The sequence below is a fragment of the Nilaparvata lugens genome, chromosome 4 (assembly GCF_014356525.2).
Source record: "Nilaparvata lugens isolate BPH chromosome 4, ASM1435652v1, whole genome shotgun sequence".
Taxonomy (NCBI): domain Eukaryota; kingdom Metazoa; phylum Arthropoda; class Insecta; order Hemiptera; family Delphacidae; genus Nilaparvata; species Nilaparvata lugens.
This window is the reverse complement of record NC_052507.1, coordinates 63,202,284-63,226,289: the sequence shown is the minus strand read 5'-3', so window position 1 is coordinate 63,226,289 and position 24,006 is coordinate 63,202,284. Positions and strand designations below refer to the sequence as shown.

At 34.8% G+C, this 24,006-nt stretch overlaps 2 protein-coding genes across 2 annotated transcripts in view; both read left to right on the top strand.

The window, feature by feature from the left end:
* The window catches only part of LOC111053004 (tachykinins), a 267,422-nt gene that overhangs the window by 75,599 nt on the left and 167,817 nt on the right, over positions 1-24,006 (top strand). The window lies entirely within an intron of this gene.
* Positions 10,946-12,421, top strand: LOC120351090 (peptidyl-prolyl cis-trans isomerase G-like). Its single transcript, XM_039427058.1, has 3 exons — positions 10,946-10,956; positions 11,016-11,256; positions 11,375-12,421. The coding sequence occupies exons 1-3, from the start codon at positions 10,946-10,948 to the stop codon at positions 12,419-12,421; spliced, it is 1,299 nt and encodes a 432-aa protein (XP_039282992.1).

Sequence of the window (24,006 nt, the reverse complement as noted above, 5' to 3'; positions counted from 1 at the left end):
TAGAATATTTAGTTTCGGAGTTACGACTGAGTGACTGAATTCGAGGAGTCTAGAGCAATTTCAAATATTCAAACTCTATCCATAGTGAGGTCCACGTTATAATGGCAGTGGAGAAAGATACGAGAAAAACTTTTCCGAACCTCTGTCTTGTCAATGCCTTCTATAGACGGTGGCTGATACAGGTTTCTTGATGTAATATTAACTGTTCACTTTTTGTGTAGTTGAGAAGTTGATATTGTGGTAATTATTCATATTGAATGAAAAAGACTAAGAAATTGTCAAAAAACCACAGATTTATTGATACTTAGAAAGACCGGTTTCGGTTATTACACCATTGTCAATTTCTGATGAACTCCAGTTTATATTTACAATTATAATTATAATAGATATAATTATATAATTATATAATTACAATAGATATTGACAATGGTGTAATAACAGACACTGGTCTTTCTAAGTATCAATATATCTGTGGTTTTTTGACAATTTCTTAGTCTTTTTAAATCAATTAACTGTTCATTCTCGTTTAAAATAATCGATTATATTTCATTAAGTAGTAAGAAATTATATTTTTCATAATGAATTTTCATAATAGAAATGAAATATTTTGTTTATTAATTATTAATTCTACATTGTTAAAAGACAATCTGGTAACAGAGCAAAACGAGAAAGAGATAGCGCTATCTGCTTTGTTGAATGGAAGACAAGGATAGTAATACCATTGCTAATCAAAAACTGCCATTATAACGTGGACCTCACTATAGAGATACTATTGTTCAGGTTTTATATTATTTTTTCGAGAGTCTGATCCCACAAGATGTCAAATCATTGAACAATAACTGAATAGTGAAATGAATGAATTTGTCAGTATCAAATACACTCCAAAGGATTTTCATCAAAAACCAAACTAATAATTATTATTAAACAAAAATCCAAATCAAATACTGAAAATGAAGCATTCGTTTAATGATATTATTAAATCATTAGCATTTGAATAATTATTGCAATATCTCAGTAACTTCCATCTAAAAACAAACTTTTTTTATACTTGTCATCACTATCATCATCAGAAATTTTCTCCTATTCTCAAAAATGTCTACTTCTTATCATGACTGAAACTCATTAATTTTTTGTGACAACGTTGGTTCCATCAATACTACTTCAAATTCCTATTTATGTATTAAGAGCGTAATGCGCGACTTTATCGCTCGCGGAAAACAGTTATCAAGCGACGCATAGCGGAGCGTGATAATCTTGCAAGAGCGATAAAGGAGCATTATGCGCGAATTACATACACATTTTTTTCTACAACTGCACAAACCTGTTAAATCACTTATATCTGGCGGAGTTAATAATAATTCGTCTACACTGATATCCATCATGGCTGTAGAATCGGTACAATTACCGACTTTTTAGGTTAAGATCTGACCGAGAGTGGTTTGTCTTTTGCGAGCTGCTTATCATCATCTGATTAACGAGCGTAAAGAAACTCTTATGCGCATGCGCGAATGATTTGCAAGCGTAAAGGAAATCTACTGCGCATGCGCATGGTTAGCGAGCGAAAAAGTAGATTCTCATCAGAAATAAGCTATTTTACGAGGAGAATTGAGTATGTAAATTATTCTTTCTTTACTTGCAGTTGTAGAAAAATAATTTTTTGTTCTTTCTTTCAGCTTTGTTATGTATTCTACCAATTTTTTCTTCCATAATCCCCCACACTGTTCCGTCCACCATTTACTATAGCGAGGTCCACGTTATAATGGCAGTATTTGATTGACATTGGTGTTTCTATCCTTGTCTATCATTCGACAAAGCAGATAGCGCTATACTTTCCCAGCTCCATAACGTTTCCAGATCGTTTTTCAACAATGTAACAATATGATTAATTGACCAAATATTTTATCTCAATAATGAGAATTTATTATTTAATCATGTAAAGATTTAAATTATGTACTGTATATATTCTTGGTGGATGTAGAATATAGCGCTATCCTTTTCTAGCTCCTCAACGTTGACAGATCGTTATTCAACAATGTAGAAATATCATTTATGAACAAAATATTTTATCTTAATTATGAGAAATTATTATTAAAATAATCATGTAAAGATACTTGAAGATTCTATTTTCATAGTATCATAGTATAAGATCATATTGAGATAGTTAATTGAGTATCAACTTGTTTATTTATTCTCTACATTTCAACTTGAAAATGACCTAAGTTAGGGTCGAAACTAGTCGTTGAAATATTTTGAAGTTTTTAATAATAAAGGGTACTACAAGGTTTTTATATTGTTTTTATTAAGATACTTGCATATTCTGGTGGATATAGAATATTGAAGATATAAATTCTATATCAGATCAAATATACCGGGGTAACTTAACTCACATCTATTTACCATAGAAGGCGGTGGTAACAGAGAATCGACAACTCTGTATTCCTCTCATTGGCACTGACTTAACAGCGTGAATCACACAGTTCCATTGTGTGGCCTTTGAACATTTAACAATGCATGTTCTTCAAAGATTGCAATGTATGTGCAAAACTCATGGCTCACAGTCAGTCCTCTCCCCAGAGTCATTTTTACTCTGAAGTTTAAACTCGCTTGTGCAACTTAACTACATTTAATATTCTTCTCTCAAATTCATATAGAACTCTCTAATTATTCTCTTAATTTATATTTTGTAAATTCATCCATAATTTTACTGTATTGTGAGCTATTGTATATAAGTGTATAAGCCAGTATTTATTGTAATCTACATAAATAAAGTACTCGATCAATCAATCAATCAATCTCATTCATCCTCTCATATCCTCTCACACCTTCACACACAAACACACACACTCTCTCTCTCTCTTTCTCTCTCATTTATCCTCTCACCTTCACACACACTTACTCTCTCTCTCTCTTTCATAATCGTTTTTCTCTCTATATCTTTCTTCCTCTCTCGCTTTTTCTCTATCCCTTTTCCTCACCCATTTATGTCTTGTCACAAACTGTACTATGTTCAACCCTTGTTAAGCAGTCCTCATCATAAACTCCTTTGAATTAATCTTCTCCCCCATTATAACATCTCAAATTCATATTTACTCCACTTCCTCTAATAATAAATTGTTCTCCCTTCCTTCCTTCCTTCCTTTATCCATTTCTCACTACTCTCTTGGACATACCCTCTCTCACTCCCTCTCTCCCTCTCAAATCTCTTCAGGTCATTCAATTTTCACAAAGGTCATAATAAAATTTGGGATGCTTAGTAAGCAATTTGCTCATGAACTTCTTACATTTTCTACAACCACTGCTTATCTTTTACTTAATGAGAGTCTTGGCAAACAGTCTTACGAGAGTTAAATTACACTATAGTTGTTATTTTCTCATCCTCAAAAAAGATATAAATTCAATTATTGCAATAAGGTTATTATTTTCTCGATCTCAAAATTAATTGATTTATCAAACAAACAGTCTTACGACAGTTAAATTACAAAATAGTTGTTATTTCTCTCTCAACCTCAAAAAAGATTTCAAAATTGTATCATTGCAATAAAGTTATTATTTTCTCAATCTCAAAATAATTTTGGAATCAATTTTCAATAAAATTCAAACCAGAGGAAAATATAGCATTATGCTATCTTCCCTCTATGATCTAAACATTGAAGAAGGAATGAGAGACAATTGTATCTCAAATCACCTCAATATTGATGAGTAGCAGGTAACCCGTGCTCCGCAAGGATCTATTTCAGAACTTTACAAACTGAAAACTTGACGTAAAGAAATTTTGGAAAATTAAAAATAGGCCTATAACCATACTCGGTTAATCAAGAATCTTTATACAAAATTTCGAGTGAATCAGTTGAGTAGTTGAGACGTGATGATGCCTCAATAGTTATTTGTATATCTAGAGTGAAAAGTACGACTTTTTCTCCCTGAGGGAAAAAGTTTGAAGCCCGAGGCGAAGCCGAGGGCAAAAATTTTCCTGAGGGAGAAAAAGTATTTTTCGCTCGTGATGTACACAACATTTTTCCTCCATCTACATTTTTTTATAGAAACTGCAAGTCAAATCATTCTAATAACTTACGTATTGGTGACAATGTTTCCTAACAACATAACCTAAAATCTGAAACCTAAAAACCGGTCGTCTGATAGGCACTGCTGATTGCGCTATCTATCGGCCAAGTGTAATAATTATATCAGCTGGGCTACCAAAAATGGCTGACTCCTGATCACGCGTTTCAGATTTGAATTGCAGAATGCAGATCAAAAATATTTGTTGGCTGGTATTTTGAATAGAATAAAATATTTTAAAAATTGTATAAATTTTTATCGTCAACTAATATTAAGAGTATAATATCATACAAACATATATTTCATGAGTTGATCAAATTTCTGGTTGTGGTATTGAATTCAGTTGACTCAATGACAGACACCTCTATTACGCTTTCTCATCTGAGCTTAGACCTTCTAACCTATTACCATGTGAGTTTTTAAAATAGAGATGCTTCCCATGTTATTTAAATGGAGTCACTTTTACTCCCTAGGGAGTTTTTCTGTTTTTTACTACCTAGAGCGAAAAAGTGACACTTTAGTATTATGTTTCAGGGAGTAAAGTAAGTACTTTAGACAGTAGGTGGAGGAAAACATAATTTTTCTATCCCGTACATGTAAGCCAGTACTTACCTTCATTATAGAATAGATAATATCACAATATCGGGTGACCGAGCTTTGCTCTGGAGTTAGGGATGTCAATCCCGGGACTGATTTCCAATCCCGGTATTTCGGGATTATCCAATATCAATCCCGGGATCCCGGGACTGATCCCGGGATTGGCAAAAATCAGTTTCATGCATTTTTAATTAATCAATCATTCCTCCTCAATTACATGATCAGTAACAGTGTGTGGAGATGAAAAAGGGCTCATTATAGAGGGAGAGGCTATCATTAAAATGAAAAAAAAACTTGGGATAATATTAAAATTGAACATTCTATTTCTATAAAATAATGTTTTCAAGATTAGGAGTAACTGTTTTATTTCATGTCCTACCTTAAATTTGCTGTATCACTAAAATGTAACCTAGTTATTCCTGTAACCTGTAACCTAGATGATAGTGAGAACTGAGGAAAGCAAGATAACTAATCAAAGTCTTTTTTATGTAGAACAAAAGCATTTCTGTCCTACATCAGGACGGGATAGAGCTCACACTTTAATTACTTCAAATACTGTAAAGTGAATTAATATCACTTGAATTAATAATATTAATAATAAAATAGAATACTTTTTGTAAGACCGTAACGCCATACCGACCAAACAACGCGAAAGCTGAACCACTACACTACTAAATGAAATTTCGTAGAGCCAACTATAATATTTACTTCAACTATAATATATATTCTACTTATGATAGAGAAAGAGAAGAGGAGAGAAATAATTAGAGAGTGAATAGTGCTTTTTTATTTCTGATTTCTGAAGTTTTTTCAAAGTTTGGAATGCATTTCAAGGAAATGCCATCAGCACTATTGCAAATATTGCGCCGTCTAGACTGGTAATTGTGGTGCTGTGTGAACAGAAACAAGTGTAGAGACATAACAACCGATCAACATCCATTCTGCCAATTATGCGAATTCTATTAAGCCAGTAAAGAGCACAGTATAAAATCAATATTAAGTATATGCAACTGTAGACTGTGCCTGTAGAATAAATTATTTAATTACTTTACAATTAGAACAATAAATTAGTTATAAAAACTCATATTCATCACCGTAGATAAATTCCATATTGAATTGTTTTTGGAAAAATATGATTCACAATTTCAGGTATACAATCCCGAAAATCCCGGGATTGACGCTGAAAAATCCCGGGATTTTTGGGTATCAAAAATGGACCGGGATCCCGGGATTCGGGATCCCGGGATCCCGGGATTGACATCCCTATCTGGAGTGTAAAAGCATATAAATCTGTAACCAGAGATTGAATTTATAGTTCATATTTATTTATTCATTTTCTCAGTCGTTCAATTATTTTTACAGTTATATGAGGAGGATTACAACAGGCTTATGCCCAAAACTGTCCCTTTTTAAATTTATACTACAGTCCAAATCAAAATCTAGGTTAAACTACTATCACTCATCAAAGTACCATATTTTTATTCACACTTCAAAAAACAAACACATCATTAATCACAAATAGATATTCTATGGATTCGATTTAGAATGATATACTATGTTTGCTACAATATTTGTTAATATACTATGTACTATCTACACTAACAGCATCTAGTTACTATTTTGAACTTTCTGAAGTAAAAATGTTTTCTGAAAACAAGAAATAAACGAGAATAAGTTTCTCTTGATGAATTTTCTTCTCGTGAGATCAGCTGGATGATCCCACACATGCACTCGTTCATTCTCTTCCATTACAGTATCGACAGACGACAGAATTTCCAGCTGTTTTTCCAAGGACGTATATATCCTTTTATCTACAACTGCGCGTAAAAAAAAGAATTTACATACTCAATTCTCCTCGTAAAACAGCTTATTTCTGAGGAGAATCTACTTTTTCGCTCGCTAACCATCCGCACATGCGTAGTAGATTTACTTTACGCTCCCAAATCATTCGCGCATGCGCAGAAGAGTTTCTTTACGCTCCCTAATCAGTTAATTGTAAGCAGCTCGCCAAAAAGTCAGAACTTAACCTAAAAAGTCGGTAATTGTTACTCCGCCGATATAAGTAATTTAACAGGTTTGGGCAGTTGTAGAAAAAATTGTGTATGTAATTCGCCCGTAATGCTTCTTTATCGCTCTTGCAAAATTATCACGCTCCACTTCGTATCGCGTGATAACTGTTTTGCGCGAGCGATAAAGTCGCGCATTACGCTCTTAATACATGAATAGCTATTAATATCCTTCAGCAAGTTATCTCAGGGTTGAGACTTAGAGAATCGAATCTTCATAACATAAACCTACTTTGTTCCAAATTTCGTGAGAATCGTTAAAGCCGTTTCGAGATCCGGTCACATCCAGATATATAATTATATAAACATAAAAACATCTAAACATCTAAACATATGAACAGAAATTGCTCGTTTAATAGTATAGGATACGTTGATATCACAGATGTGTTATTACACACTCTTGTAACGTAAATTCCGCACAAATCCTGTGATATTATTCAGCAAAAATGTAAGAAATTTTTTGTCTGAGGATTAAAAGTGAGAGTTATCTGGTATAAGGGGTCAGGACAGATAATCCTGTTCACGGAATCATTAGTAAGCTCTAGTGAGGTCCACGTTGATAACCTTGTCTAACATTCGACAAAGCAGATAGGGCTATCCTTTTCCAGCTCCGCAACGTCGCCAGATCGTTTTTAATAACGGAAAAATATAATCAGTTCACAAAATATTCAATCTCATGCAAATTTATCCTCTAAACTTTGCAAAACAGTTTTCCTCGACGGATGAATTATACACGATTTAGAGGTTTTGTTTACCCACATCACTGACTAAGCCTGCTAGAGAGTGGCCCGTTTTATATGGGAATGAAAATATTTAATTCAATCCCATCTCACATAAGAGAAATTGATGGCTTGAAGGAGTTCAAAAAAACACTCAGGGAATTCCTTATTGTATTGTGTCCGTACAGGTTAGCAGACTTCCTTGTTGAATAATGTTTGATTGATGTATGTTATGTGGGATCTGTTGTGTTGGAATAGGAGGGATGGTAGATATTAGATTAAACTTTGACGTGTCATATACTGCGGGATCGCTGCTCCCTTAATGCAGTTCAGTAATTGTGACGAACAAGAAGAGTAAAGTAAAGTGAAGTAAAGAATAATTGATCATTTCAAAAGAAAATCAAAATGTTTATATGTTGCGCATTTGCGCATTGGACTGATCTTCAATATCCTGGAATTCCGCATATAGTTTATTGATTATTCACGAAGGATAGTTATAGGCCTATTCCAAATTCTTGTAGTCTTCAGTCAGTGAAGTTTTCAATTTTACCCTCGCGGAGTGAATTGAGAATTTTCATGAAAAATTTCAAGATACAGATTGATTTATTCATTGATTCATCATATGGATTTTGATAAATAAAGAGAATATATTTTGAATTGTTCTTGTAGTTGACGATGATTATGACTGTGTTTTGGAAGGTTGCCTTTGAATAGAATGGACTCTGAAATTATTTTCTAGCCAATGTTTCTCTGCTGGCGTTGAAACTCAAATAATCACGCAGCAACAACCGAAATAGTTGACATTCTGCGCTTTCGACTGAATCACAACGGCGTGGCGTTGGAAACTGAGTCAACATGAGTTTTGGGCCGTCCATTGTTGGCCGTTGATGGGCCATGCAGTGCGCCACTCATGATTTAACTTGTCGAGCGAGCTTGGCGAGTAACTTGCCGAACCAACTCGGCGAGGCGACTTGTGCAAACGAATTGAAAATTACTCTGAACACTGCTCCGAAACTTTGGTCGCAACTGATCCCTGTCGTTCTATTAATCAATGGTGGACCCGAATTCGAGGGGACCCTCTTCTAGTTTCAACGAAACAATGTGTAATTTGACCTTGATACTTGGTTGAGTACGATTGATGTCTCGAATCTGTAGGTCATGATTTCTATTGAAGATTGTTTCAAAAGTATTGAGAATTGAAAATTTGAAATTGAAATTGATACCTATCATAGATTGTTTCAAAAGTGTTTGAAATTGAAGTTGATACCTATCATAGATTGTTTCAAAAGTGATTGAAATTGAAATTGTGGCTTGGAATTTATGGCAAATAGTAGGATTTTGGAGAAAGTGAGGTCATAAAATTGATATAATTTCATGAATTTATTCTCTACAACCACTTTGTCAATATGACCCTCATTCGATTTGAACTGCATTTCCATTCATATAGTGATTTAAGTGGTGAATTGTATTGTATTTGGATATTAATATGAACCAAAAAGTTAGTATTTGAGGCATTCCCTTATATATTTCATTGTTTCACTTCAATTATTCAAAGTATACTTGAGTATTCTATTTCGAATTATTATATAGCTTCAACAGAGAGAATTGGAGTAACATAAAGGTTATTTAATGTTATTTAAGGTTATTTAAGGCTTTCCAATGAAAGCTCCTGTACATTATTTGTGTAATTGTTTATTTGTATTATTTGTGTTGTTTGTGTAATTTGTAGCCTATTATTCATGTTCTGTTATATTTTTCAGCTACTGACGTTGTTATAACATTGTTCAATGTTTTCGGCAATGAAGATTTTAATTTTGATTTTATTGAATCAGTGGAAATTATAGGATGGTCGAGTTGCCAATTTCCTGTCTTCTATAGTGGATAGTTATGATTCAAGATGCTATTGAATATTTATACATAGTTCTCTTGTTCACAAAAGAACTGACAATACATGTCAGTGGAATAGTTCAATGTTTTGCCAAGAAATTCAAGAGAAATGGGCTGCAGAAATTACAGAACATTTCAAAGAATTTACTGAATAGGGTATTCAATCGAAGATTTTTTACTTTCCTTGCCCTATTACCATAGGTAAGGAAAGTATTGCTTTCCGAAAAAAAATTAAGGTACCCCAATTTCTAAATTTCTATACGTTTCATGGTCCCCTGAGTCCAAAAAAGTGTTTTTTGGGTATTGGTCTGTATGTATGTGTGTGTGTGTGTATGTGTATGTGTATGTGTGTGTGTGTGTGTGTGTGTGTGTGTGTGTGTTGTGTGTGTGTGTGTGTGTGTGGTGTGTGTGTGTGTGTGTGTGTGTGTGTGTGTGTGTGTGTGTGTGTGTGTGTGTGTGTGGTGTGTGTGTGTGTGTGTGTGTGTGTGGTGTGTGTGGTGTGTGTGTGTGTGTGTGTGGTGTGTGTGTGTGTGTGTGTGTGTGTGTGTGTATGAGTGTATGTGCGTCTGTGTACACGATATCTCATCTCCCAATCAATGGAATGACTTGAAATTTGGAACTTAAGGTCCTTACACTATAAGGATCCGACACGAACAATTTCGATGAAATGCAATTCAAGATGGCGGCTAAAATGGCAAAAATGTTGTCAAAAAAGGGGTTTTTCGCAATTTTCTCGGAAACGGCCCCAACGATTTTGATTAAATTCATACCTAAAAAAGTCATTGATAAGCTCTATCGACTGCCACAAGTCCCATATCTGTAAAAATTTTAGGAGCTCCGCCCCATCAATGCAGATAGATTCCCAATTATCAGGCTTCAGATACAATTGAAACAAAAAAAATCTTGTGGAGTAGATTGAGCATGAAAATCTGTACAATTAATGTTCAGTAACATTTTCACCTAAAATTGAAAATAAGCTTTAAATTTGAGAAAATGTGATTATTCAATTGCAAATTATTGTTGATTCTATTAAATCATTCACTATGAAGAGATAGCAGACTTAGTGTGTATGCAGCGCTATTGTCTTGCCGCCAGCTGTCTTAGATCTTAGAATAGTAGATTTGATATGCGCGGGAACACTAGCGTCAGTTGATCAATTTTCATAACGGCAAGGAGAGTTGTGTGAGTGCGCCACACCAGATTTTTCTGATTAGAACTGGCCATATACGTGAGGGATAGGAAATTTACGAATCACATCAAGTCTGAACTACTGGACTGATTAACTGTGCATTTTGCATATAGATTCTTAATTCACCTAGGATGGTTGAAGGCCTATTCTGAATATTCTTAAAGATAGCAGCAGGTCAAGTTTTCAGTTAGACCCTTGCGGAGCACGGGTTATCTGCTCCTCTAATATAAGACTTATTGTTGACTCTTTCCAAAAATGATCAAATCAATATGAAATATATTATATTAGTCATATGAATTCTCTCGTGAAAAGAATACACCTAGAATCCATTTTCGAATTGTAATCTGATCAAGTGATGAGTTGCGTTAGAAAGAAACCCTAGTTACAATATAAAAAGAAAGACAGAGATCTAGTGACCTGAAAGGCAAATGAGCCTTGTGTCACACACTCTCACGCCCGCTTGTGACACACTGACAGAAGAAGTCGCTCAAGAAACAGTGAACCACAAAAAAAGTCGCCCAAAAGACAGAAAAAGTTGCTCAAGAGACAGAGAACGACAAAAAAGTTGCCTAAGAGACAGAAAAAGTCGCTCAAGTGTCAGAGAACGACAAAAAAGTTGCCTAGGAGACAGAAGAAGTCGCTCAAGAAACAGAAAACCACAAAAAAGTCGCCCAAAAGACTGATGAAGTTGCTCAAGAGACAGAAAACCACAGAAAAAGTTACCCAAGAGACAAAAAAAGTCGCTCGAGAGACAGAGAACGACAAAAAAGTCGTCTAAAAGACAGAAAAACTTGCTCAAGATACAGAGAACGACAAAAAAGTCGCCCAAAAGATAGAAAAAGTTGCCCAAGAGACAGGAAACCACAGAGAAGTCGCCCAAGCGACGGAAAAAGTCGCTCAAGAGACAGAAAAAGTCGCTCAAGAGACAGAGAACTACGAAAAAGTCGCCCAAGGGACGGAAAAAGTCGCTCAAGAGACAGAGAACGACAAAAAAGTTGCCTAAGACAGAAAAAGTTGCTCAAGAGACAGAAAACCACAGAAAAAGTGGGCCAAGAGACAGAAAAAGTCGCTCGAGAGACAGAGAACGACAAAAAAGTCGTCTAAAAGACAGAAAAACTTGCTCAAGATACAGAGAACATCAAAAAAGTCGCTCAAGAGTCAGAAAAAGTCGCTCAAGAGAACTACGAAAAAGTCGCCGAAGAGACGGAAAAAGTCGCTCGAGAGTCAGAGAACGACAAAAAAGTTGCCTAAGAGACAGAAAAAGTTGCTCAAGAGACAGAGAACTACGAAAAAGTCGCCCAAAAGACAGAAAAAGTTGCTCAAGAGACAGAGAACGACAAAAAAGTCGCTCAAGAGACAGAAAAAGTTGCTCAAGAGACAGAAAAAGTCGCTCAAGTGTCAGAGAACGACAAAAAAGTTGCCTAAGACAGAAAAAGTTGCTCAAGAGACAGAAAACCACAGAAAAAGTGGGCCAAGAGACAGAAAAAGTTGCTCAAGAGACAGAAAACCACAGAAAAAGTTACCCAAGAGACAAAAAAAGTCGCTCGAGAGACAGAGAACGACAAAAAAGTCGTCTAAAAGACAGAAAAACTTGCTCAATATACAGAGAACGACAAAAAAGTCGCCCAAAAGATAGAAAAAGTTGCCCAAGAGACAGGAAACCACAGAGAAGTCGCCCAAGCGACGGAAAAAGTCGCTCAAGAGACAGAAAAAGTCGCTCAAGAGACAGAGAACTACGAAAAAGTCGCCCAAGGGACGGAAAAAGTCGCTCAAGAGACAGAGAACGACAAAAAAGTTGCCTAAGACAGAAAAAGTTGCTCAAGAGACAGAAAACCACAGAAAAAGTGGGCCAAGAGACAGAAAAAGTCGCTCGAGAGACAGAGAACGACAAAAAAGTCGTCTAAAAGACAGAAAAACTTGCTCAAGATACAGAGAACATCAAAAAAGTCGCTCAAGAGTCAGAAAAAGTCGCTCAAGAGAACTACGAAAAAGTCGCCGAAGAGACGGAAAAAGTCGCTCGAGAGTCAGAGAACGACAAAAAAGTTGCCTAAGAGACAGAAAAAGTTGCTCAAGAGATGATAGAGAACAACAAAAAAGTCGCCGTCGCCCAAGAAACGGAATAAGTCTCACAACAGACAGAAAACTCACCAAAGATAATAGAATCGATCACTAAGGGGATTGCTGGCAACCCAATAACACATTAGTAATTCCACAGTCAATCACGGCTGAAGGATTAGGGATGAACTAAATCACGATTGACGGATTAGAGATTAAATCAATCATGATTGACGGATTAGGGATGAAACCCAAGTTGTTTGCATTTGCCACAATTAACATTCATCAACAGGGGGAATCGAATCTTATCACACTGCCACCACCCTATTATCATCATCTTCCCGATTACGTGCTGCAATCAATGACGAAATATGATGCACTATTGTGAGGTTCACGTTATAATGGCAGTGGAGGAAGATGGGGGAACAGGGTTGCCGATTCCCTGCCTTGCTACTGCCTTACATAGAGGATAGATGATACCGGTATATCTGATGTAATATTGACTGTTCATTCTTGTGATAGAAAAAAATTGGAAGTTGCCTTTGTTCAAATGCTAATTAATGGATAATTATTATTAAACGGAAATCCAAATTAAATGTGACAACAGGATAAACAGCTTTTCCATCAAGCTGTTTACACTGTTGTCAATATTTGCAGTAGCAGAAGTCTCCGGGGTGATTTACAGCATTCAATTAGGATTTTCGTTTGATAATGATTGTCATTCTTATTTTTGAATAATCAATGATATTTTATTGGTTAAGGGAATATATATTCTCCAATGATCGAACAATACATTTCTATAATCTAGATGACATATTTTGTTAATTAATTATATTTCTACATTGTTTAAAAACGATCTGGCAACCTTTTGAAGCTAGAAAAGGATACCGTTATCTGGTTTGTCAAGAGATAGACAAGGATAGCAACACCAATGTTGCAGTGGTGATATGATGAGGTCCACGTTATAATGGCAGTGGAGAAAGATAGCAGAACAGGGATGCCGATTCTCTACTTTTCACTGACTTCTATAGAGGATTGTAAGTTGATACCGATATATCTTATGTGATATCAACTGTTTTCCTTGTTTCTAGATCATATATTTATTCATACATTTATATAATCAATAAATCATTCTCAACTGTGAATGATTGAGAAAGGAAAAACAGGCTTAAAGCCCAAAACTGTTCCTTCCCCAAATAATATCTTATTCATCAAGAGAATAATCTATTTTTAATGATCAAAAAATACATTTTAGATTAAATTATAATTATTTATATATCAACACTATTCAAAGACGATCAGGCATTGTTGGGAATTAGACACGGATAGCGCTATTTGTTTTGTCGACTGATAGACAAAGATAGCAACACCTATGATAATCAAATACGGTCATTAGAGAAGCCCTCACCATAGAGGCTCTTAATAGCTCACAGTTAGCATAGCACAAATCCGATAACTCTCAGCTACTGTTAAGCACCTTGTTAATCTGTGGCACCCCATTAACTCAGGAATAACGATGAGGATAATTGAGGATATAATCTCAATCAAATCAATCAACATACCTGGAGAATTTGCTCTCTAGATAAATCATTCAAGGATAAGGAGAGATGGTGTAATCAGGAATCTGATATTATATAGTGGGGTCCACGTTATAATGGCAGTGGAAAAAGATTGATTGATTGATTACTTTATGTATGTAGGTTACAATACCTGGCTTATACACTTATACAATAGCTTACAATACGGCAAAGTTCCAGATGAATTTACTCAACATCTTCTTCTTCTTCACGTGCCTGCTCCGTTTCGGATGTTGGCGATCATAATGGCTATCCTGATTTTGTCGACGGCGCTATGGAACAGCTCTGCAGATGACTGGTGAAACCATAGCCTCAGATTTGCCAGCCATGAAATTCTCCTTCTGCCAGGTCCCCTTTTTCCGTTGATTTTTCCTTGAAGGATCTCTTGCGGAAGTCTGTATCTTGAGCTATTCCTCATAATGTGGCCGAGGTATTGGAGTTTTCTACTTTTAATGGTATTCAGTAGTTCCGGTTCTTCATTCATTCTCCTAAGAACCTCTTGATTAGTAACTTTTTGCGTCCAGGAAACTTGATTAGTTTTACTCAACATTAACTAAGAGAATAATTATTGAACTATATATGCTATGAAAAAAAAAACAATTTGGACTAACTATACAAGATAATATGGGAATGCATCTACATAAATTGGCGGAGCTTTGTACATATCAATGTTCATTCTTCGGAAAGAATATTAAAAATATCACTTTTTGTGTAGTTGAGAAGTTGATATTATGGTAATTATTCATATTGAATGAAGAAGACTAAGAAATTGTCAAAAAACCACTGATTTATTGATAATTAGAAAGACCGGTTTCGGTTATTACACCATCGTCAATCTCTAATAAACTAAAACTAAATACAAGAGCAGCAGAATTTATACTAGTAGGCGAGTACTGCTATTGGTCGAGGGCATGAACGCCTGCCATTGGCCCAGCTAGACAGTCTCCTCTCACTCAACGGTGTGACAAAATGGCGGCTTAAGCAACAGCTTAAGCTGTCTAGCTAGGCGAATGGCAGGCGTTCATGCCCTCGACCAATAGCAGTACTCGCCTACTAGTATAAATTCTGCTGCTCTTGTATTTAGTTTTAGTTCATCAGAGATTGACAATGGTGTAATAAACGAAACCGGTCTTTCTAATTATCAATAAATCAGTGGTTTTTTGACAATTTCTCAGTCTTTTTCATTCAATTAAAAATATTCTTCCCACTAACTCTCTACCGAAGATAGGAGAACAACGTTGCCGATCAATGCCTAGTCAATGCCTTCTATAGACGGTAGCTGATACAGGTTTATTGATGTAATATGAACTGTTCATTCTCGTTTGAAATAATCAATTATATTTTTATTCATCAAGCAATAAATTATATTTTTCAATAATTTCATAATGAACTCCCATGATCAAAATAAAAATGTTCTGTCAATTAGTTATTAATTCTGCATTTTTAAAAGACGATCAGGCAACAGAGCAAAGTGGGAAAGAGATAGCGCTATCCGCTTTGTTGAATGACAGACAAGGATAGCAATACCATTGCTAATAAAACACTGCCATTATTTCCATTATTGATGGACCTGACTATAGTTTAGCGTTAGATGTAGATGATGTATTAAACATGGGAATGTGCCTAAATAGCATAGGGAATGAGTTTAGTAATCAGTCAATTGATGATTGAATAAATCTATGATCAGTTATGAGGAGAAGCACTGAATCAGTTTCCACTTTTTTGTTGAATCCTGGTTAAATTTGCATGAAAAACTGTACACAGAGACAGCTTTCTATCCCATTCAAAGTTGCCCAGTTCCTAGATCATCTATAATGCAGGGGAGTTTCACTTCCGACAGCAAAATTGTCTGCCAAAGATTGGGAATAACAGATAGTTCTTCTCAATTCAAAGTCTCCAATTTCTGGTCTCTCTACTTTTAACTCCCACCTAATCCAGTCTCTCTAACAAAACTTCCCCTTTGATCCGTCCATTTTCTTCACAAACTTTGAGAGTCGAGAGTCGTCTTTCCCTTCGACAGCTTCAAATTTTTCTTTTTCTTCTTCAACTTCTTCTTCTTCTAATCCTTCTTCTTCATCTTCTTTTTCTCCTTCTTCTTCTTCTTTTTCTTCTTCTTCTTCTTCAGCCTTCTCCAGTCCCCATCTTCTCCCTCTTCTTCTTCTGCCTCTTCTTTTACTTGAACTTCAACTCCTCCCTCACCGAAACACTTTTCTTGGAACATTTCTGTCTAATTTGTCCCTTTTCTTCTTTCAAAGACGGTCTTCATTGAATTATTTACACGGCCTCTCTGTACCTGTCATGAATGGAACTCGTTTGAGAACAAAACGAGTCTGGTTGTATTTGAACGACGATAGTGTTACTTTTACTTGAAAAGTTGTATAAAGTTTGAGTAATTTGAACTGAACAGGAGAAATAAATTCCGCTTGGTAACTCCATCATAAATATTCTGAGGCCCGGTTGCACTAAAGCCGGTCAAATTTTAACCGTGATTAATTTATCGAGAACCAATCAGGGAAACGGTCTTCTCTAAAAGGCCTTCTCTGATTGCTTCTCCTGAAATTAACCACAGTTAAAATTCAACCGACTTCTGTTCAACTGGGCCTGAAGTTGCCTACTGCTACATTTATTTATTTATTTATTTATTCATTTATCTATTAGATAGAGCGAACAATACAATAGTCGGAAAAGAAAAAACAGGCTATTGCCCAAAACTTCTTCAATTTCCTGATTTTGTCACAAATCATCCAAATATTATATATGTAGGTTATGTTCACTTCAATTTCAACACCAAATCTTCAATCTGAAACTATGAATCAGAATAGAACAAAGAATTTCAAATTTAGATAGATTGATAATGAAACTTCCGTTAAAACAAAAACCAAACTTCAAATATTCACAAAATATAGAATATATATAACATATATATATTATAAATATAAATATATTTAACATATATTTTTCCTGCAACTTTCTGTGAAGGGAATAATGATAAAGATTGTAATTGTTCTGTGAAATTTTCAGAATGATCGAATCATCAATATCAATATTATATTTCTCTGAGCTGCCTCTGACACTTAACGTAATGAAATTCAGATTCCTTTATTCATGTGTTTAACGAAACAAAATAAACAATAAACAACTTGTGTTAACAGGTACCAGTAAGTATGAAATAGCCTGATGAATTATATCAACCTGAAGTATTTTATAATAGTGTTGAGCAAAGAAATATGATGAAATATACGAAAGTTGAGGTATGACTGTAATGTTTTCACATGAAAATGCACAGTTTTGACCTTAAGATGTCCATTTTCCGAAAGGGTAACCCCCTTTTCAGTACTTGACCGTAAATCTCGTGAAGAAAATGAAAACTCTAGCGGTATATTATGCGTAAGCGAAGAGAAAAAGAGGAAAAAAGATTGATTGAGTAATTTATTCATGTAGATAACAATATATACTGGCTTATAACACTTATATACAATAGCTTACAGAGAGAGAGATTAGATTAGATTTCTCTATTAATGTATGTTACACTTATACACTAATTTACATTGAATGACGATAATGCTAGTTATTCAACGAATTTCACAAAGTATAGATGATGAATCAATGAGAATAAATATAATGATAATATAATAATGTGATGTAACTTCATAAATCGGCGGTGTTTCAACAAATAATTGTCGATTCTTTTAGAAGGATATAAAATATCCTTCTTATGGAACACAGAGATTGATTGATTGATTGATTGAGTACTTTATTTATGTGGATTACAATATATACTGGCTTATACACTTATATACAATAGCTTACAATACAGCAAAATTATAGATGAATTTACATGATATAGACTAAGAAAACAATTATTGAACTGTATATGATATGAAAAAGCAATTTGTAATATAATAACTATAGATAATAATTATATTGTTATGTAATATTAAAAATATCCTCCCCACTAACTCTCTACCAAATAAAAAAATGGGAAGCATCGGGGATTCGAACCGAGTATTCATCGCTCCGTAAGCAAGCGTTTTACCGCTGCGCTACATGGACGTTCGTCTATGAGAGAGAGAGAGAGAGAGAGAGAGAGAGAGAGAGAGAGAGAGAGATCAGACTAGATTTCTCTATTTATGTATGTTACAATATTTACTAGCTTATACACTAATTTGCATTGAATGACGATAATGCTAGTTATTCAACGAATTTCACAAAGTATAGATAATTAATCAATGAGAATAAATATAACGATAGTATAATAATGTGATGTCACTTCATAAATCGGCGGTGTTTCAACAAATAATTTATTTTATTTTATTTTAGAAGAATATGAAATATCCTTCTTATTAAACACACACTGAGAGAGAGAGAGAGAGAGAGAGAGAGAGAGAGTGAGTGAGTGAGTGACATAGAGGGTGAATGAAAGAAGATGTTGCGAATGACATTCACATGAAATTTCACCTGTTTATTGGTGTGGTGCGAAAGACCATATTTCAAGATTAAAATTTCAAAAGGCATGTGCACAGAATATGTCGACCGATATGAGTGTATGTGTGTGTGAGGGAGATGAGAATATGTGAGAGTGTATTTGGTTCTCTCTTATTATGCATGTACTTTCACCCTCATTCCTGTGGTAGGGAACTATAGTGAGGTCTACGTTATTATGGAAGTGTAGAAATATAGGAGAACAGCTTTGTCGATTCTATACTTTGCCACTGCCTTCTATAGAGAATAGCTGATACCGGTTTATCTGATGTAATATTTCAAATGTGCTTGTCTCAGCTGCCTGGTCTTTGAGCATGTAATATCAACTGTTCATTCTTGTCAAAATAATTAGAACCAGTAGTTCTGTGAACAGTAGACCTCACGCAGTATTCTCATCCACAAGTACCTGATTGAAACTATAGACCTTATGGAAATACGGCAATAGACTGGCTTCTCCACACTGGCATCTGTGTAATAACTTGTCAGTTTATTTATGATGAATAATTATATTGTCTGATTTTTACTCTTATATTGGTGTATGAAGGAGGCTCTTTTTACTTTCCTTGCCCTATTACCATAGGTAAGGAAAGTATTGCTTTCCGAAAAAAATTAAGGCACCCCAATTTCTAAATTTCCATACGTTTCAAGGTCCTCTGAGTCCAACAAACTGGTTTTTGGGTATTGGTCTGTGTGTGTGTGTGTGTGTGTGTGTGTGTGTGTGTGTGTGTGTGTATGAGTGTATGTGCGTCTGTGTACACGATATCTCATCTCCCAATTAACGGAATGACTTGAAATTTGGAACTTAAGGTCCTTTCACTATAAGGATCCGACACGAACAATTTCGATCAAATGCAATTCAAGATGGCGGCTAAAGTGGCGAAAATGTTGTCAAAAAAAGGGTTTTTCGTGATTTTCTCGGAAACGGCTCCAATGATTTTCATCAAATTCATACCTAAAATAGTCATCGATAAGTTCTATCAACTGCCACAAGTCACATATCTGTAAAAATTTCAGGAGCTCCGCCCCATCAATGCAGATAGATTCCCGATTATTATCAGGCTTCTGATACAATTGAAACATAAAAAATCAAGTGGAGTAGATTGAGCATGAAAATCTCTACAATTAATGTTTAGTAACATTTTCACCTAAAATTGAAAATAAGCTTTAAATTCGAGAAAATGTGATTATTCAATTGCAAATTATTGTTGATTCTATCAAATCATTCACTATGAAGAGATAGCAGACCTCATGTGTGTCTCCAGCGTTATTACCCTGTCTATTACCCTGTCACCAGCTGGCTCAAATATTTGAATAGTAGACTTGAGATGCGCGGGAACACTAGCGTCAGGTCATCAATTTTCATAACGGCAAGGAAAGTTGTGTGATTGCGCCACACCAAATAAAGTCAAGTTTAACATGAGATACATTGACTTTTTGGTGGCACGGAGTTCGCCGGGTAAGCTAGTGGCTTATAAAATATCAATAGATCGCTGTTCATGTTTGTTTGACAACTGGACATGTGGTGTGAGACTTCAATGAGATTTTTGCACTCTATTCGATTTTATTCCTAGCTCCAATCGGAACCTGAACTTGTAACTTCGTCCTTGAAGATTCTGTTAGATTGAACATAACTTATCATACACATGATGTGCATATATACACATAATATATATATAAGACATATTCATGCACATCATGTGTATGATGAGTTATGTTCAATCTAACAGAATCTTCAAGGACGAAGTTACAAGTTCAGGTTCCGATTGGAGCTAGGAATAAAATCGAATAGAGTGCAAAAATCTCATTGAAGTCTCACACCACATGTCCAGTTGTCAAACAAACATGAACAGCGATCTATTGATATTTTATATTTATATTTATATTTATATTATATTTATATTTATATTTATATTATATTTATATTTATATTTATATTTATTATTATTGATATTTTGCATTATATATATATAAGACATATTCATGCACATCATGTGTATGATGAGTTATGTTCAATCTAATAGAATCTATAAGGACGGAGAAATAAACATTCTGTTAATAACTTTGGTGTAAACGCAGCTCTATAACCATAGTTTTCATACTCGATTCGATTTTATTCCAAGCTCCAATCAAAACGTGAACGTTTAGTTTGCAGTTATAACCATAGCGACGATGAGAGCCCAGAGTAATTGTATTGCAATTCCCTTGAGGCGATTCGTAAGTCATTACGTCAAGCGAGTTGATCGTGTGTAACCGAACACAAAAAAAGTGATCAATCAGGTTTTTGCGGCGGCTAGCTTATGTGTTGTGTGTGGCGCGCTTCATTAATTGTGGAAATAGTGCGCGCAAACAGCAAACGGCGAACAGCAAACACAAGTCCAGCAAATGGTCGCAAATGGGTGGTTTGGGTAGTGAAAAGTGGAAAAAATTGGGTTGAGGATGAGAAAGTGATGTTAGGGGAGGGTAGTAAAGAGAAAGAGGGGAGAATAGTGAGGAGAAGAGAGGAGGTTGCGAAAAAGTACAGCAGTGATTTCGACCTTCACTGCTTTCACAAGCTGGTCGTGAAACAAAGAACTGATTGATTGTGACTGGATATCGTAACGAAACTGAGTTCTTATTTTTTTTCGATGCATCGTTGTTCAGTAATAAGCCCTTAAAGTGAAAAAGTTGGAATAAAAACTGTCTTTTCAAAGATTTTATACTTGAAGCATATCTCGAGAACTAAATTAGATATCACAACTTATAGGTCAAAACTTATAGCAAATTCATCTAGCTACATTTTTGTTCAAATAGTCATGTCGCTGAAATGCATTGTTCTCAAGATACATGCGTTCAAGACAGAAATAAAAAACTTAACTATTCAACCACCCTCATCCCTTAAGCACAAGGGGTAGGGATGAGGACTTTTGATATGTTCACCTTCTGACTAGTCCAAACAAAGCTGATGGGTTAGTAATATTGTGTACCAAGCTTTCTCTCCAAATTTATTTGTCAATTGATCTATTGTTGTTGAACTGAAGATTTTACACTCAACACTATAACCGCTGCAACAATCGTAGGGGGATGCGTAAAATAATAAATAATAAAAAATAATAGTCGAAATTGAAGAGAATATGATTCTCTATTATCTCATGATTGGCACGAATTTTTTTATCCAATCGTTAAAAAAGTTATAAGGCCGAAAAGATGAGAAAATCTAACCTGGAAGGGGCTTTCTTCAAAATGTGACATATTCGAGATATCTTACCTAGAAAACTAGAAGAGATATGTTAGAATTTTACAGATGAAACTTGTAGGCTAATTTGTGAGCTTCAATTTTGTATTCGACAAAAATTCTCGAAAGGCGCATATTCTTCGAGATATATGTGCAAAAAACAAAAATATGATACTTTCGAACCACCCCCACCCAATTAGAAAAGGGTGTAGGAGTGAGGAATTTCATAATTTTTACCCCCTTACCATCCTAGAAAGAGCTGCGGAGTCAAAAATTGTTTTCCAAACTTTTTCCTCTATAATCTTTTGTTGACTGGACTATCTGTCTGACTTTCTGTTATACAGAAAGATAGTAGGCTGCTACATGTAATGCGGGTAGCCTATCTTGCTCCTTCACTTAGATTGATAGTACGTTGATATCACTTGTATTACGGGTTGCTTATCTTGTTCCTTCAAATACATGGATACTACGACAATAAATAATATCACCTTTACAAAACTGTTCAGAAAGTGAATAATTCACAGCTTACTATATTTCGATTAGAATCATGATTAATTTGATAATAAAAGCCCCCTGATTCTATCCAGATTTTATTTTTATATCCCTAAAATTCAATGGAAGCTACAAACAAGAATTCTGATAGAATTTTATGCATGAATTCTCATAGATTTATCTTGCTAGAATCAATCTATTGGAAATTTCCAGATCTCTATTTGATTCTTATGCAATTTATTGAAACTTCACCGATCTCTATTTGATTCTTATGCAATGTATTGGATCTTAAAATTCCATCTATCCATATTATTTTATCATGGTGGTGGGGGGGGGGATGAAATACATCCAACCAGTTTGATTCATCGGCATAAACTTGCGGGCAAAGCAGTCTAGACTAAGGAGTAATCTCCAGAGAAGTGGGAACTTTCAGGGTACATGTGTGCGCTTAAAACGTATTCTATGAAAATTACTATGATTTATGGATGCCTAAAGTATCAAAGTTTGGAGGATTTCGAAAAGTTTTATAGAGATTGAAACCATTTCCTTCCGTTACTCGAAACGTATACTAAGAATGCTCTATTTATTATCCAGGTATTCAAATTCGGGTTGAATAGGTAGTCCACTACAATATATGAATCCACTTATTCTTTATTAATTCATTTATTATACAATAAATACATTATCAATAGGGTGAGGACAAATAAGGTAACTTTGGGCTTTTCCTCTCCCAAATTCAGATAAAGTTACACATAGTCCGAGATGGATTGTATTGTAGTTCCTCAATACACAATATTTTTAGTCCCTGATTATTTCCACAAAGTGAATTTCCAAATTAAGATGCTTCAAAGCTAAACATAGAAGAAATATTCGACATTATAACTAAAGTAGGAAATATCCAGATATTAAAAATATAATTTTGAAGATTTACCGAAATTTCATTTATTCATTTATCTATTAATTTATAATATCAGTGCACCAAGCTTCGCTCGTTATTTATTTATTGACTTTTGATAAACCAAACACGATTTTCAAAATGATTGGGGAAGTACTAACAGCACAGCCCAAAACTGTTTTTTTCCCGAATTTTGATTTATACACTATAAATAGTCCAGAAGGTAGGTTATGTTCCATACACTTGAATTCAGGTTAAATTTTCTGTTCAAACATTCGAAAACAAGAAAAATATAATTGAGATTATATATAAAACAAATTAAATAACACTCACAGATCACTTGAAATTGTCAAATGATGATCAATTTTGAAAATGATGATATACTCTAGTTTAGCAGGATTATCATGTAATGTCAACAAATCAGATTATGTTGATCCAGTCGATTGAATTGTCTAGCCAGATAAAATATCTCGCTGATTGATTATGATTACACAGCTGGAAATAATCCTGTCTCCCTCCCACACAGGCACACGCATCTTCTGTTATCGAGAGACGGCGAAATTATCATCTGTTTTCCAAGGATGAATTACCCTTTTAATGTCGTTCAGTGAATTTTCCAAAGAATGAGACCTAGTGCAATGGAATCTTTATATCATAGATCCACTATATTCGAAAATTCGTGAAAATCGTTAGAACCGTTTTCGAGATCAGTAAAACATAAGTAAACAGATATAAAAATAGCCAGATATAAAAATAATCAGATATATACAGATGCTG